This window comes from Amblyomma mixtum, chromosome 3 (assembly GCF_055824585.1).
Source record: "Amblyomma mixtum isolate Tamu chromosome 3, ASM5582458v1, whole genome shotgun sequence".
Lineage (NCBI taxonomy): Eukaryota > Metazoa > Arthropoda > Arachnida > Ixodida > Ixodidae > Amblyomma > Amblyomma mixtum.
Window position 1 is genome coordinate 189360421 of NC_143014.1, and position 15065 is coordinate 189375485.

The window sequence follows — 15065 nt, forward strand, 5'->3', positions numbered from 1 at the left end:
TCACTCTAACCGTGAGTGATGGCCGCACACCAGGGGCGGCGGTGCGCTCAGCAAAAAGAGTAAAAGCGGCCCCGCTTCCAGCTTTGGGTCACATCTGCGAAGTGCCGCGTCCGGGGACGCGTCGTTGCAGACATACAGCGGCACCGGCGAGCATGTGTTTCGAGGCGTCTTGAGATGGGTGCCTGTTTCTTTGATCTCTAGAGAGATAGCCACACGGAGGCAGACAGTGCACAATCCGGCCACCGATGAATTCTTCAGGAGGGAGGGACAAATCAGCCGTGTCCACCCCCGCTTTGTCGGGCTGCTCAAGGGCAAGCAGGCGATGAGTTGGCGCCGCCGCCGCTCGCTGTCTCCTCCGATCCACGGGAGAGCGCAGTTCGGTAGAAGCGCCGCTTTCAGAATCTTCGGCAAAGGGGATTAGCAGTTGCTTTTGTTCACGGCGACGCAGTCTCCAGAGGCGCCCCCACACCAGCGTTCCTTGCATCTTCTCCGGAAGCCAGCGCCTTTGGTCAAGGCAGCCCGATGGCGCCTGCCTGGCTCGCCTGTCACCTCTGGCTGGGCCTCAAATCCCAACAGCGCCCATGTACTGTGCGATGTCAGTGCATGGTAAAGAGACCCAGGTGGTCGACATTATCCGGAACTCTGTACTACTCCGTCCCTCATAGCCTGAGTCGTTTTGGGGCTCTGAACCCCATAAAAACACACAAAACAAATTTTCCGACCGGAGTGGCGAGTGTCCCTTCCCCTCGGAAGTCGCGAGGCGTTCCTTTCACCCCCAAAGTGCTATTAGGAACGACGACAACAAGTCTCGCCGGGTGGCCGCCAGCACGCCTGTTTCTATTGTGTATGGCTGCTAGCGACTTGAGGGTGATTGCTTTCGGGCCTGCCGCCATGGACCACAAGCACCGAGAGGACCCAGGTGCCAGCTGACTTCAATTACGGAGTTTGCCCGGTTGGAGTGCAGGAACAAAACCAGACCCCCTTCACAAAGTGCCTGCACGTGTAGAACGGCGCCGCCGCCTCGGGGAGACGAACGTTATCTTCCCCATTTGCCGTGACCGTGCCAGGGAACAAAGGGCCTCGTCTCCGGTTGCTCTTTGGCGTGCCCAAGCACCGCGACAAGCTGGCGGGCCTCATCTCCGACCCAAGCACGAGGAACCACTTTCGGCGTTTTCGTGACCTCGCGTCTGGCCTCGAGCGGCGGGTGGCATTTGATGATCAACAGATGTCGGTGACCCGCAGAAACCTTCGGCTGGCCGGAGGCCATCACCTACCGCCGTCAACGCTACCTCGACGACAACCTTCTTTCCCTCAGACTCCACATGTGAAGGGGGCGTGACCATGAGTGCAGTGTCGTGTGTGTGCGCACAGGTGAAAGCTCTAGGCCCCTCCCACTCCGGCAAGGGCGTCCTCAACCTAGGGACTTTAGGGAACAAGAAGGATATAAAACTCGACAACGGATGCGGCAGAATCGTCTCACTTCTAACCACCAATGTAAAATGTAAATAAACCTATTCTCCTTTCGCCATCTACCTCTTCGCTCAGCGGCACTCCTGTCCTGAACCCTCAACTCCAACAGTGCGTATTCGGGGATACTGCGGCAAGTAGGCCCTTGCATGTGTGCGCGCCTCTGTGTTTGTGCTTCGGTATTTTTAGTGGCCGGTTGTCAACGAAGCTGAGAACAATCAAGACAGCGGACGAGAAAACGACGAGCGGCGAGTAGTGTGTGTGCAAATACTCGACTGTGCGGTTGCGCGAGCAAGATGGAGCGAGGTGTATGAAGCTGCGAGCGTGCATTTATCTTGTAAATAAGTTTTCGTTGTATATATAGTCATTTTTTGTTTTCAACGTATGCATTCAACCGTTTTTTCAATCAATGTGTATATATTTTTAACACTACCAACCCCGAAGAACTCCATAGCCAGCTTTGTCTCGCGCGGTTCCGAATGATGGACATTCGGCGCTTCTTCAAGCGTCAGCGGTTGTCTGACGAAGCGTTATCCAAATGCGCCCCTGCAGATTCTGGTGTGATGTGTGACAACGGTGTAGCATTTGAACAGAGTGATGCAAGCTTTTATCACCGGACAGTAGCTGATGTCGTCGACTCCATGGAAGGGACTCTGTCAACAGTGAGTTCAGGTAATGCAGCAGGCCGAGATGATTCCATTTCTCCTTTCTTGGGATTTAAGTCCGGATTTGACCAGAGCGATGCAACCTTTCATCACCGGACAGTAGCCGACGTCGTCGTCTCCATGGAAGGAACTTCACCAGCGAGCTCCGGTCACGCAGTAAGCCGAGACGATTCCCTTTCTCCTTGCTTGGGATCGAAGTCCGGAGACAACATCAAGAAAACAAATAACTTGCCTCAAGAATATGACTTAGGAGAGTTTCTAGGCAAAGCTAAACTCACTGGCATACCGGACTTTTTGAAGTTACGTCTTCTTACTAAGCCATGGTCACCAAATGTTACATAAGATTTTAAGAAGGATGTAACACCTGGAAAGAGGCCTTTTCGACATCAATGGCTGGGAGATTACGCCCCCTGGCTTGCGTACTCAGCGACAGCGAAAGGCGCTATTTGTCGTTTTTGCGTCATTTTTCCTCCACGTGTTCACCGGGGTACTCAAGGAAGTTTTATCGTGCGCGCTTTCAGTAACTACAGAAAAATGCACGAGGCGTGCAGGGATCACGTAAAATCCCAATGGCACCAGGAGGCAATGACGGCCTCACAGAACTTTATGGATGTGATGAAAGGCAAGCAGCTACCCGTTGTAGAGCAGCTGAACAGAGCACTCCACGCGCAAGTTGAAAGGAACCGTGAGAAACTATTTCCAATAGTTTCCACCATTGTCTTTTGCGCGACGCATGACTTGCCAATTCGCGGCAAGCAGTCCGATAGTGGAGTCTTCAATGATCTGCTTGACTTTCGTGTAGAAGCTGGAGATACTCTACTTCAGGAGCACTTCGCTTCTTCTGCTGGCAATGCCAAGTACACTTCTGTCCGCGTCCAGAACGAGATCATCACAATCTGTGGCGACATCCTGAAAGAGCAGATAGTTACCGAAGCTAACAAAGTGTTTGCTTTTTCCGTTCTTGCTGACGAAACTGCAGATATTTCAGGAAAAGAGCAGATGTCTATAGGCGTTCGCTTTATTGACAAGGCGGGAGCCGAAGTGTGCGTTCGAGAGCAGTTTTTGGGATTTGTAGAGCTGGAGCAATTAAACTCCGCTTGCATCGCCGCGGCAATCTTGAAGTTTTTGACGTATGTCGGGCTGATTCTTTCGAACCTCGTTGGACAGGGGTACGATGGATGCTCTACAATGGCTGGAAAAGAAGCTGGAGTGAACAAAATTATACAAAAACAGTTCCCGAAGGCACTATTTTTCCACTGTGCAAGTCACAAACTAAATCTCGTCATCAACGATCTGAACGACGTCTCTGAAATTCGAAACACAATTGGCATAATCAAACAAACCATAAACTTCTTCCGCGAGAGCGTACTCCGGAGAAAATTGGTGCCGAACATTCCGATGCTGTGTGAGACAAGATGGTCTGCAAAATATAAGTCTATTAGGATCTTCTCTCAGCATTACGTGGCCATAGTCGAAGCACTCGAGGAGCTCGCGTCCACGGAATCATGCTCGAACGCTGCAACTAGACAACGAGCTCACATCCTCTACTGCGCAATAACAAGCTCATCTTTCATCGTCTGCTTGCATATTGTAGCGAAGTACAGCGCTCGGCTCGAACCAGTTACGAACATTCTGCAAGGTGTATCCATGGACTTCCATTCTGTGCATGACCACATCACTGAGCTGCAACGTATTTTTCGCGGCCACCGGACGAACGCTGTAGAGGAGTTCTCTAACATCATGAATGCAGCAAGGGAGGCAGCCAATCACTTAAATGTGGTGATATCTGTGCCAAGACAAGTCTCTCGTCAGGCCCACCGAGACAACTACGGGATTCAGTCGCCGGAGGAATACTACCGTGTGGCAATATATGTGCCGTACTTGGACTCCCTCACTGCTTCTTTAGCTCGGCGCTTTTCTGAAAGCAATGAGAGGAGCTTCAAACTTCTCCAGCTGCATCCATCAAAAATGAAGCACTTGAGCCGTGTTGAGTTCGCTGTTCTCGCCGAAGAACTCCAGTGCTTTTACGGCATCGACAACTTCAAGGAAGAGGCCATCTCTTGGTACGAGATGTGGTGCAACAAAACTGGGGACCCATCAGAAATAACTTACTGCGAGCTTCTACATCAGGCCAAGACATTCTTCCCTGGTGTTGCAAAAGCCATTGAGGTGGCTCTGGCTTTGCCAGTTACTACCTGTACGGTCGAACGCTCCTTCAGTACAATGAGGAGAGTGAAAACGTGGCTACGCTCAACGATGACAAACGACAGACTGGACGGCCTTTGTATGATGAGTGTGCACCGAGAGTGTGTAATGAAGCACAGGAATGAATTTATCACCCGTGTCATCACGCAATTCGCCCAGAAAAATCCGAGGCGTCTACAGTTGCTGTTTACTGACTGACTGTCGTTGCGTGTTTGTGAACATATTGTGCTGTGTGCTGGTCATCAATCCGGGTGTGTCGAGAACCCGTATGCAGCAAGACTGAGCACTCTTCTCCACGAAGTGATAGTATCTTTTTGCATTTTTATTAATTTTAATTGTTTCTTCGTTGATAAACTTCAATGTATCTCTCCTAGCCACGCTTTAATTTGCTGTTTGTAATTTTTCTTTCATGTGTGTATTTTACTTATTTATTTTATTTATTTATAAATAAATAAATTTACTCCGCAAATAGTGCCTTTTTGCTACGAACATAACCCCCCCCCCTCCGGCGCCAACAGCCAATGGGCCCCCCCCCCCTGCAAAAAATTCTGCGGACGCCCTTGGCTACAGTCATTGTCTTGCAATGCAGTTTCTTGCAGCATTAATTAGGAATAGGATTTCATGCAACTCTCATTTTGATGGGAAGCAGCAAGATGTATTATGTTTATTAAGTGGGCATTTATTTGGAAATTTGTTCCTTTGCACAGGAAACACAGTTCCTTTTGAAGCTGATATCGGGAGTTCTTGAAAAAGATGCAGTCTTGAGCTCCCATCCAATTGTTATGCCAGTCACCCAGACAAGTGATATTACCGAAATATTTGATATTATATCATACAGCAAGGTACGTATGCACAAATAACAATTTGCTATTCAATAATGTTGGTGACAAGACTTTGCTTAAAAGCATTTATTATGATCTTTCTCTTTTTTTCAGGGCTCTGCTGTTATCAGGATGTTGGAATCCTTCATGGGATCAGGTGACTTCATTCGAGGACTACAGGTACTAATGTTCGCATTTTTCTCACATGCGTGCATAATTTGCTGTGCATGATATACCATTACTATAGTACTGATACTTTCTTTCACTTTATTGCAAAATATTCAGAACTATTTAAAAAATCGCAAGCGCAGCAGTGCTGTAACATTGGATCTGTGGAAAGCATTGGAAAGTGTCTCATCAAAGGTGTGTGCCTGTTTATGCTATCAAGATATATTTTTTTGATGTTTAGTGTTTAATACATGCTGCCAAGTGTTTAACATGCTTTTGTAGAAGTAAAGTTTTTTTTTTTCAGCACCAGCATATAACTACCATCATGAACACTTGGACAAGACAGATGGGCTACCCATGTGTTTCTGTTCGGCGGCTCCACAGCAATGGAAGCCAGTACGAAATTGTCCAGCAGAGGTTCCTGTTGAACCCCGATGATGCAGCAAACCTCACCAATGACTCCCCATTCAGGTTGTATGGTTAAGCAAATAGCTGTAGAATAAATAAATGTGCCTGTGCAAGCCTTTATTTCATCCTGATGGCGTAAATGGCCTGCAAATGGGGGCTTTACTTGTATCATTTGCAATGAGCCTTTTTTTTTACCCTATGTAGACGTAAGTTTTACATTCAGCTCAATTTTTTCTTAATTTTTTTGGCATGTGGAGCTGCCTAATACATTTTAAAAATCACTGAAACAGTATTATTCTTACTTGTCACGTTGAACTTAATTCAACATATGTAAACAATTTAGTCTCATTAAATTTCCAGGTACACATGGGAGATTCCTTTGAGCTATAAGACTTCTGAAGGAAATGAAGGGCTTCACTGGCTGAGAACAAAAAAAGCAGGCAAGTCTATCGCTCTGTTATATTCTGTTACACAACAGATGTGCCAGTTTTAATTTGTGCAACAGTGAGCTGGAAGTTTTTTGAGTGAAGGTTGTTCCCAGACAAAAAATTTAATGTTTTTTATAATGTGTGTTAATTGTATGAGTGTATGTGGAGTCAACAATCTGTAACATTTCTAAAGAAAACGGGATAATTGACTTCAAGAACATAGATCTGTGCCCTATTATGCCATTTTACAGCAAAAAACTATTTTCTTTTTTATTGCTTTTCTTTTATTGCTTTCAGAGGTCATCAACCTTCCCACAAGTGATGGCAGCACATGGGTAAAATTTAACAACGAATTCAAAGGCTACTACCTTGTGAAGTATGATGAGAATGAGCTGAAGACATTTTCTCAGCTGTTACTGGAAAATCAAACAGTAAGCTCCAAACAAATGCTGTTACTTAAAACCATTGTTTAAAATATGGATGTAATTTGTAAGTGCTACTTAATCAAGGATGGCAAAATGTGTAAATTAAGTTCTATACAGTACATAACTGCATGCAGTTGGGGAAGAATCTGTAAATGTAGAGGACATATTCAGATATTAATAATCCTATGCTGTGTTTGCACTAGTGGTGTCTGCCATTCACATATCAAAGTTAAACCTATACCCTGCATCTATTTCTGCTGTGCAACACGTATCAACTGTGAATTGTGTGTTCAGGCTTACTGTAAAAGATGTTGCACTTTTATCATTGTAAGCAGGCATTCCATTAGGTAGGGGCATTAAGAACATTGTTTTATGCAAAGCTTGAATGCATTGTATTATAGCCTTGTGTTTGCAGGTGGAGCCAGCTCCATACATAATGTCTGACAAATAGTACAGCTACTCGAACATCTAAACATTTTATTTTGCTATTATAGCTGTTGTCAGCTTCCGACCGAGCCGAAATTCTTCTGGAAACTTTTCTCCTGGCTCGAGCTGGCATGACGCCATATGCTGCAGCAATGGACCTCACCAAGTACTTGAGACATGAGCGACATTTCATACCTCTTATGGTGGCATCAAGGGCCTTCCAGCACATTGCAATGTGTCTCAGAGGCCACCCAGAGAAGGACCTTTTCTTGGTGAGCATCATGCCATCCAGTTGCAATTTCATTGTAAATTTTTACATCACTCATGTACACTGGTCTGCACCTGCAGTGATATAAAAAAGGGGAAAAGTATGCTGTGCTTTTGTATTTTTTACCCCAAAAATTGTTCCTTGGTTTGCTACAGTCAACACTAATCATATGCAGGAGTAAACATATCTCTACTTATTCTAAGAAAATACTAGCTGAACAGATGCGGGAGGTGCAGGGTTCCATCTGCAGTGTTAGTGGGTACCCACTGGTTTTCTAATGGCTACAAGCCTACCTCTAGACTGGTGCTTGGCTTTTCTGGGATGAAATACTTAGAAAAGTGGGTGTTCGACCCAATCTTAAGCACACTGAACGTATTAGCCATGGTGCTCTTTGACCAAGCTGTGTGAATAAAATGAAGTCATCACCGTCACTATCTGAATGGAATGTTTTCCAAACACGTAGAGGTTTGAAACACATTCTTCCAAACAGGGCGCATGCCAAAAACTTATTAGTAGACAATTACTCTGCACATGCAATATATTCACCACTAGGCCTTTATTAGGCTGATGCCTGTAAAAATGATGTTCAGTCGCATCTCCATAATCAAAGCCACTGCACTGATGTGCTTCACCAGCCAGGGCAGGTTCACTGTGTGACCTGCTGGAATTAGCCATCACATACATTCGTGTTCAGATTACCGCAGATTTACTCTCACAGAAGTGCATATGGTTTGGGCTTGACCAAATTATCGATTCGAATAAACGAGAGGTTCAAATGAATGAGATTTCACTGTAGTATTTTATAACTTAGACTCACTTGGCCAATAGAGTACACAGAGTTCATCAGCAGGTGTCACAGTAAAATTTAAGGCTCACATGCACGCATCCAAGCTTCTCACAGCAAATATCTTTTATGTATACTTTCCATTGTATTCTTTGACATTATGAAATGCGCACAGCAATCAAGGATTTAAAGAATAGGCTATATATAGGCTTCTGTACAAGTGAGGCTTGTGTACTGAATGCCATTCACACCACATGTTACAAAGCAAGCTTCAGTACATTTTGTATACAGTTCTTCTGGTTGTGGTCCACAATAAGGCAGCAACATTGGATTCCAGTGATTGTGAACTTTATTGCACTGCATGTGTGCATAATTATTTACTGAAAGTGACTTTAACATTCTTTTGTTTCCTCTATATTGCTTGTTTTGCTCTCAAGTGTCACACATGGATAATCTGTATGTGATGGCACACTCTGTCTAATATCATGTTGATGGTATTTGTGTGGTGAACTTGCTGAAACAAAAATTTCATTATTGGTACTACTTGCAATGGTATATACATGTTTATTGAAGCAGTCTATTGCCTTAGTGGTGTGTCTAATTGCATCTGCTTCAATGCCTGTTTTATAATGAATATGTCAAGTGGGTCCCTAGAATGAAGGTTTTAGAAATGGTAGCATGCATGCAGCATACAGGCTATTTTTTTGGCTTAGTACACAGAAGTAATGATAGCTTCTGTGCCTGTTTCAGAAGACCTGCAAAAGAGCTAGGACATAAAATTAATTGCGTTGTGTACTCAAGCAGATCAAAAAGCCACTGATAATTCTTTGGTATGAAAAATACTGTAGGGGATAAAGACCTAAAATGGAAACTCATTGCAGCATCTATCTTTTTCCTTGACTGGCTCTGCCTTTCAAGCACTATTTCCTGTTGTGTCGTGTACTTATCTTGTAAAAAAAGGCTATATTTTATTCATTGCTGGCTAACATAAGCTATTAACTAAAAAAAACTTTTAAAAAATCCTTTTTGTGTGCTGACCTTGCATGTGACATTCTTGTTATGAACCACAAACCCTTGTATGATGAACAGACACTGAAGCTTGCTTGAATACCCAACAGGATTATGTCAAGTACATTATTGAAGAAGCCTTTGAAGAGCTCAGGTGGAGAGACAGAGGAGATCACTTAACAAAGTAAGTCCAAAGAAACCTGTTGCTTGCAAGCTTTTTCATTTGCTCAATATTTTTACATTTAAACGGTCACATAGTTATCAGTTTTTTATGTGCTAATTATGGCAGAAGTGATGCTTTCGGTAACAAAATTTTGCTTATATAACACTACATGGGTTTTATTCTATGCAGTATATATTGTCATCTGTTTGATTAAGCTGCAAAACTGAGATTTCGTGGTTTTCTTGAAGAATGCCCATCAGTTCTTTTCAATCCTGTGCGTGTTTTTCTTTGTTCTGTTATCCAGGCGAGCACGTGAAGTGGTTTTATACTTGTCCTGCTTCAGTGGCGACAGGGTTTGCCTCCAGAATGCTGCAGACCTCCTGGAGGCTTGGTTTGCAGGAGCCATGTATGTGCAAGTGCCAAACATTTGGTTTCAAGTTTTGTGTGATAACAGATGGCAGCTAACCTGACCAAGCTAAATATAATTCTCTCCCACTGAATGCTTCTAGAGTGAAGCACTATAATGTAGTGCACAGTTCAGTAGTTTAACAGCAACCTCATGTTGGAGTCATTACATTACCGCAACTTAGAGCTACAAACTAATCATGTCATTTATACTTGTGTTCAAAATATTGTCACTTTACAAGTAGTATCTATACTGTAGTAGCATCTGCAGGGTCTGTGTATATTGCATTCAGCAGTCATTTAAAGTGACACTGCAAACTACCAAAAATTGCTGCTACTCTGCAAAACCAAAGTTGGGAGGGCCTGTGCATAATAAATCAGATAAAGCCTGTCAATGGGTTTTATAAAGTTGTAATAAAGGTAAGAATTAAGTGCACAATTTTGTCCTGTTTTTACTGCACTACTGCCTCTGTCTAGGATTCCACCAAATCTCCGGGAGCTGGTCTATGTCTGGGGAATGGCTGCAAGTGGAAATGTTACAATATGGGAAGCCATGTACTCAAAGTACGAAAATGAGCCCCTTCCAGCTGAAAGGAAAAGCCTCATAAAAGGACTGGCAAGCATCGATAATGAAACGGTCATTGAAAGGTATAATTTTATTCCTGTTTTTAAAAGCAAACTTCACATTTGGCATACCAATACAAAATGAGCATGATGGAAATTAAGTTCAGCAATTGGTCATTGTCAAATCATTGTCTAATCTGGTTCACCTAGTAGGGTACTTGAAAAAACTGAAATATTGTGTGGATTGTGAGTTTGGAACATTTTATTGCAGATTGTGGCATGCACTAGATGGGTAACAACCATTTTAGTGCCACGTTGTGAGAGTTCTAAGGCTACGGTTAATGTTGCTACCCCATTTTGCGAAAATTTCGATGTCAATAATGAAAATGAAATTTAAACCACTTCTCTGAGTGGAATGATGCTTTACACCTGTTTAATAAGGCACTGGGCTCTTGGCATTGAATTTTGACAGTAATTATAGTAAAAACCAAAAGTATATAATCTGTTATGTGACCAAGATGGTTTTATTCACAAGATGGTTTTATTATCCATTATAAGTGCCCCATGATAACAGTGAATAGGAATAAAACCTCTCCCCTACTGCGCTGTTTCAGCTACATGTGGTGGAGTTTGAGAGTGATGCCACTGGTTCCACTTTTGTAACTGATGTACTTCCTTTTTTTAGAAAGTGCATGTGTGATATCCTATTAAAAATATTTAAAAGTCTGAAACATGATCCAAGGAACTCAAGAACCAGTTAGAACCAATGGGAAATCAACTGGTTTCAATTGTGTTTGTAAAACTTTCAGTCTTTTTTTTTCTAACTTGCGAGCAGTGAAACATGTCCGCACACTGATGGTGATGTATGCAGTTACCTATGTAGAGAACACAACTTCTGTTGACCAGCACTGACTGTACACAACGAAATCACAAACTCTTTATTCTGGTAGTCACAAAGTGCCGTCTATGAGTTAACAGCTTTTGCTTAAGAAGCACTAAAGAAGCAGCCTATTATTTGGAACTCACAATTTATGTTCTAGTATTCAACTTCCATTGTAAATTATGAAAAAGAATAAATGCTGTGCAATATAGTATGTTAGGATTGAGCAGGCAGGTGCTTGAAACATATGTCATATTTTTATTTGAAGGAATGATTCGACTGAATTGAACTAAACTAGTAAAAGTGGTGATGGCTGATTAATAGGTACGGCAGTTTATTAGCTGTTTTACTAACTGCTTTCAGCCATTGTCTGTAATTAGCTTCGGCTCACTAGAAAGCATATAAGCCCTCAGTATGTACTATCAGCATTGATTGAAATGCGACCAGGGTAACTGTGAAGCAAAAACATAAACTTTAAAATAATTTAGCTGCTGCAAAAGAATACAGGCTAGAATATTAACTTTCCATGCAGCAGCTTTCGTGCTACCAAAATGAAAATCAAGTGAGCTAGTATTCGTTCTTCCCTTACTGAAATCTTCTTGGTTTGCTGTTCCCATTTCAGCTGTCTTGTTTCCGTTTCATTATACCCTGACAGTACATCTCACAGATATCTGTGTTATGTGAATCATAAGTTAGGATGAGCCATTCATTACTTCAGCAAAAAAGAATGATCTAAGAAGCTCCATAAAAAATGTTTGTAGTTAGACGTGCTTTGTAGCTTGAATTACTTAAAGCCATATGACCTTGTCCAAAGCAGTAACCAATGAATGTGTGGCCAGTCCTGTAAAATATAGAGGTTTCCTATTTTTGTGCACGGCGGTAAACCACAAAAAAAGAAAACACGTTTCATATAAATTAGATCCTTCTAAATTATCAAGTTGGTTGAACATCTGATGCTTCCAAAATGCCAGATATGTCTCATGCCATAATTTTTGCCATTCTTTTAGGCTTCTCATGCTGTCTTTGAATGACACTGTGATCAGGAGAGCAGACTTCCCAGTGCTTGTGGAACACCTTGCGACCAGAGACATTGGGCTCTCCCTAGCTTGGGATTTCATAAGGAATAACTGGGAACTTCTGTCATCAAGGTAACAAGCATTTAACAACCCATTCTCGAACATCACTGTTTATCTTTTAAGAAATTAGACTTGTTTTATTTCATTGCGTTAACATTCTTCTTGAGCTTCTTGAGCTTGATAATTAATTTTTGCATGCACTTTTAGCTCTTGCACAAAATGAAGTGCTGAGTCTGCAGTGTGCATTCAATATGCACATTTGCATCCACAGCTAATGTTGTCTGAGTTCCTTAAATCTGGCTCTCTGCATATTTTATTAGATACTCATCAGATGAAAGACAGCTAGGAGCCATATTGTATTCTGTGTGCAAACACTTCACAACACAAGAGCAGCTTCAAAAGGTGAGTTGCAGAAGCTTTACATGAATAGGTTTTATGAACCCTTTTAGAATCATTCTTATATTCTACAAAGGGACATTTTGGAACAAATTTTCGTAGTCTGACATGCCCATCTGCCAATACACTTCAGGCACCAGTTTTAGAAGAAAATCAGCTCTAGCATATCTGCCAAGAAGCAGAAAAACTACATCAAAATGAAGCTCTAGCACTGGCCTAAGTCTTGGGTTCCTTTTGAAATATGCAGGGAATGCAGAAACTCTGTCACTAGATAGCTGCTGCGTCACATGCAATGACTTTATATGAAATTTGTGGCATAGAAAAGAAAAAACTTGCCATTGACAGTGGGCGCTCAGTTTTTTTATAAGAAAATTGCTGAAAATCAGAATCAGAAAATCAGTAACTCAAAATCATAAGACTTTTTTGCAGTAACAACAAAATATATAGAAATTAACAGCATTTTAAAGTATTTTTTGTGGACAAATTGCACTGGGTATGAAATTTATACATCAGTTACAAGAGTATTGCTGAAGTCTACATGTATGATTCATAAAACAACAGAATGATATAGAGTTAAATCGACTATATCAGTTTCGTCCATCTAAAGTGTCCTAACAGGTGTTGATTACAAAGCTTTGATATCTGTTTTTATCAAGGAGCTACAGAGTTAGTAAGCTTTATGAATTCTGTAATGCTCAGCAATTTATTATATTAACTGAATGCTGAAGTCAAATGTTTGCTTCCATCAGATGCTGGAGTTTGCCATTATTTACATCCAAAAAATTTTATTGAAGTGAGTTCAGCAGCCGTTGAGAAAACTTAACTTTTTATCTCTCATGTATTACATACGGGCAACCCAGCAAAGTCTTCCTCATAATTCTCGAATTTATTGTTTAGAATATAACTGTGGCATTGATTTCCAGGTGGAGCAGTTTTTTGAAGAATATCCAGAAGGGGGAACTGGGAAGCGATCTAGTCTTCAGGTGCTGGAGACTGTGAGAGCAAACATCCGCTGGCGAAATTTCTTCGCATCAACTGTGCTCAACTGGGTCAAAGGGTACCAGTACATGCCATGGAAAAACCTCCGGCTGCCTGCTCATGTTGTGCCCGTGCACTATGACCTCCAGATTCAACCCTTTCTGGACTCGCACACATTCCAGGGCCAGGTTGATATCCAAGTTGAGCTCCTCAAACCAGTCAAGAGTGTGCATGTGCACGCCCGAAGCCTAAACATCACCTCAGCCTTCATGACAGATGAGTCTACGAAAATGATGGTTCCCCTGTCCAGTATGTTCTTTCATGAGCCCAATGAGTTTTATGTGATACAGCTTGGAAATACTGCTGATGTTGGAACATATAGCTTGCATTATGAATTCAAGGGTGTTCTTTCGAGAGACCTACGAGGATTCTACCTGAGCAGCTATCCTGTTGGAGGCAATGAAACAAGGTGCAGTGAAGCCACCATGACTTTTTCTAGCCTTTTTTTTATCATATTTGATATTGCTATAAAAAGCATATAAACAGGATATATGACATGGATGTTTTATTGTTTCAGGTACCTTGCAACTACACAGTTTGAGCCTACAGATGCCAGAAAGGCATTTCCTTGCTTTGATGAACCAAGATTTAAAGCCACGTTTAGCATCAAGATAATTCACGATCCAGAGTACATTGCGATCTCCAACATGCCAGTCATGGTAAGAAAATTAAATTGAAACATAGAACATAGCAAGGGGTACACAACATGGGTGCACAGCTTGAGCAAGGCTTGTGTCTTGTTTCTTTTTTCTCCCATGCTGTGTACCCCTTATGTTTCGTCATCAATTAGCCCAAACTGCTACCATAGTGAAACATGAACGTTGTATGTGATAACTCGAGACCAAAGTTTTTCCTCAGTGTATTCACACGAGCCATAATAAAACTCAGGAAATGAAACTTAGTTTTAACAAGTTAACTGCGATAGGGAACTTACACTAGAGGTTCTCATGCTGACAGCAACACATACCTAGTGAGCAGAAGAAGCACCTAGCAGTGCATGTTGTGGCTTTAAGGCCACAACATGCAGCAAAAATGCTGCAGCCATTCTTCTTCGCATGAAATTCACGGATCAAGTGCAATGGGGCGATTACAAGGGGAGCTAATACGAGGTACATGTGGATGGGTGCCCCTTTCTGACGCCTGACGCGGGGCGGCACTGGGCGCATGGTACGTACGTCTGGCCATTTCTAGTGGTGTTCATGGCATCGTCGAAGCAATAGCTGCACAACGACAGAATTGCAATTAAGACCAACAGTTGGAGGGTCTCATAGATAGGTCTCAAACTCCACAAATGCGTTGGCTTCGCACGTAGGTCAGCTCCCTCCATTTTTGATGGCCATTTTTTCAGGATGTCTACACAGCTTCAGTGAGTGTGACGAAGCTTCAATACATTCTTTCTTATTTTCAAGTAGTGGCTTTAAATTAAGGTGTGTTCGTAAAATACATGATTTTGACAATTCCTACCTTGAC

General features: G+C 42.5%; 1 protein-coding gene across 1 annotated transcript in view; it reads left to right on the forward strand.

Moving 5' to 3' along the window:
* LOC149353034 (uncharacterized) overlaps positions 1 to 15065 on the forward strand; it is a 174630-nt gene that overhangs the window by 127866 nt on the left and 31699 nt on the right. Inside the window, exons 25-38 of the mRNA XM_089582230.1 lie at positions 5045 to 5179; positions 5273 to 5338; positions 5444 to 5521; positions 5631 to 5797; positions 6095 to 6174; positions 6460 to 6593; positions 7082 to 7285; positions 9184 to 9257; positions 9541 to 9642; positions 10119 to 10289; positions 12093 to 12233; positions 12482 to 12563; positions 13481 to 14004; positions 14113 to 14254. Of these exons, the coding sequence (XP_089438356.1) occupies positions 5045 to 5179; positions 5273 to 5338; positions 5444 to 5521; positions 5631 to 5797; positions 6095 to 6174; positions 6460 to 6593; positions 7082 to 7285; positions 9184 to 9257; positions 9541 to 9642; positions 10119 to 10289; positions 12093 to 12233; positions 12482 to 12563; positions 13481 to 14004; positions 14113 to 14254 (2100 nt within the window). The remainder of the gene's footprint in view (positions 1 to 5044; positions 5180 to 5272; positions 5339 to 5443; positions 5522 to 5630; positions 5798 to 6094; positions 6175 to 6459; positions 6594 to 7081; positions 7286 to 9183; positions 9258 to 9540; positions 9643 to 10118; positions 10290 to 12092; positions 12234 to 12481; positions 12564 to 13480; positions 14005 to 14112; positions 14255 to 15065) is intronic.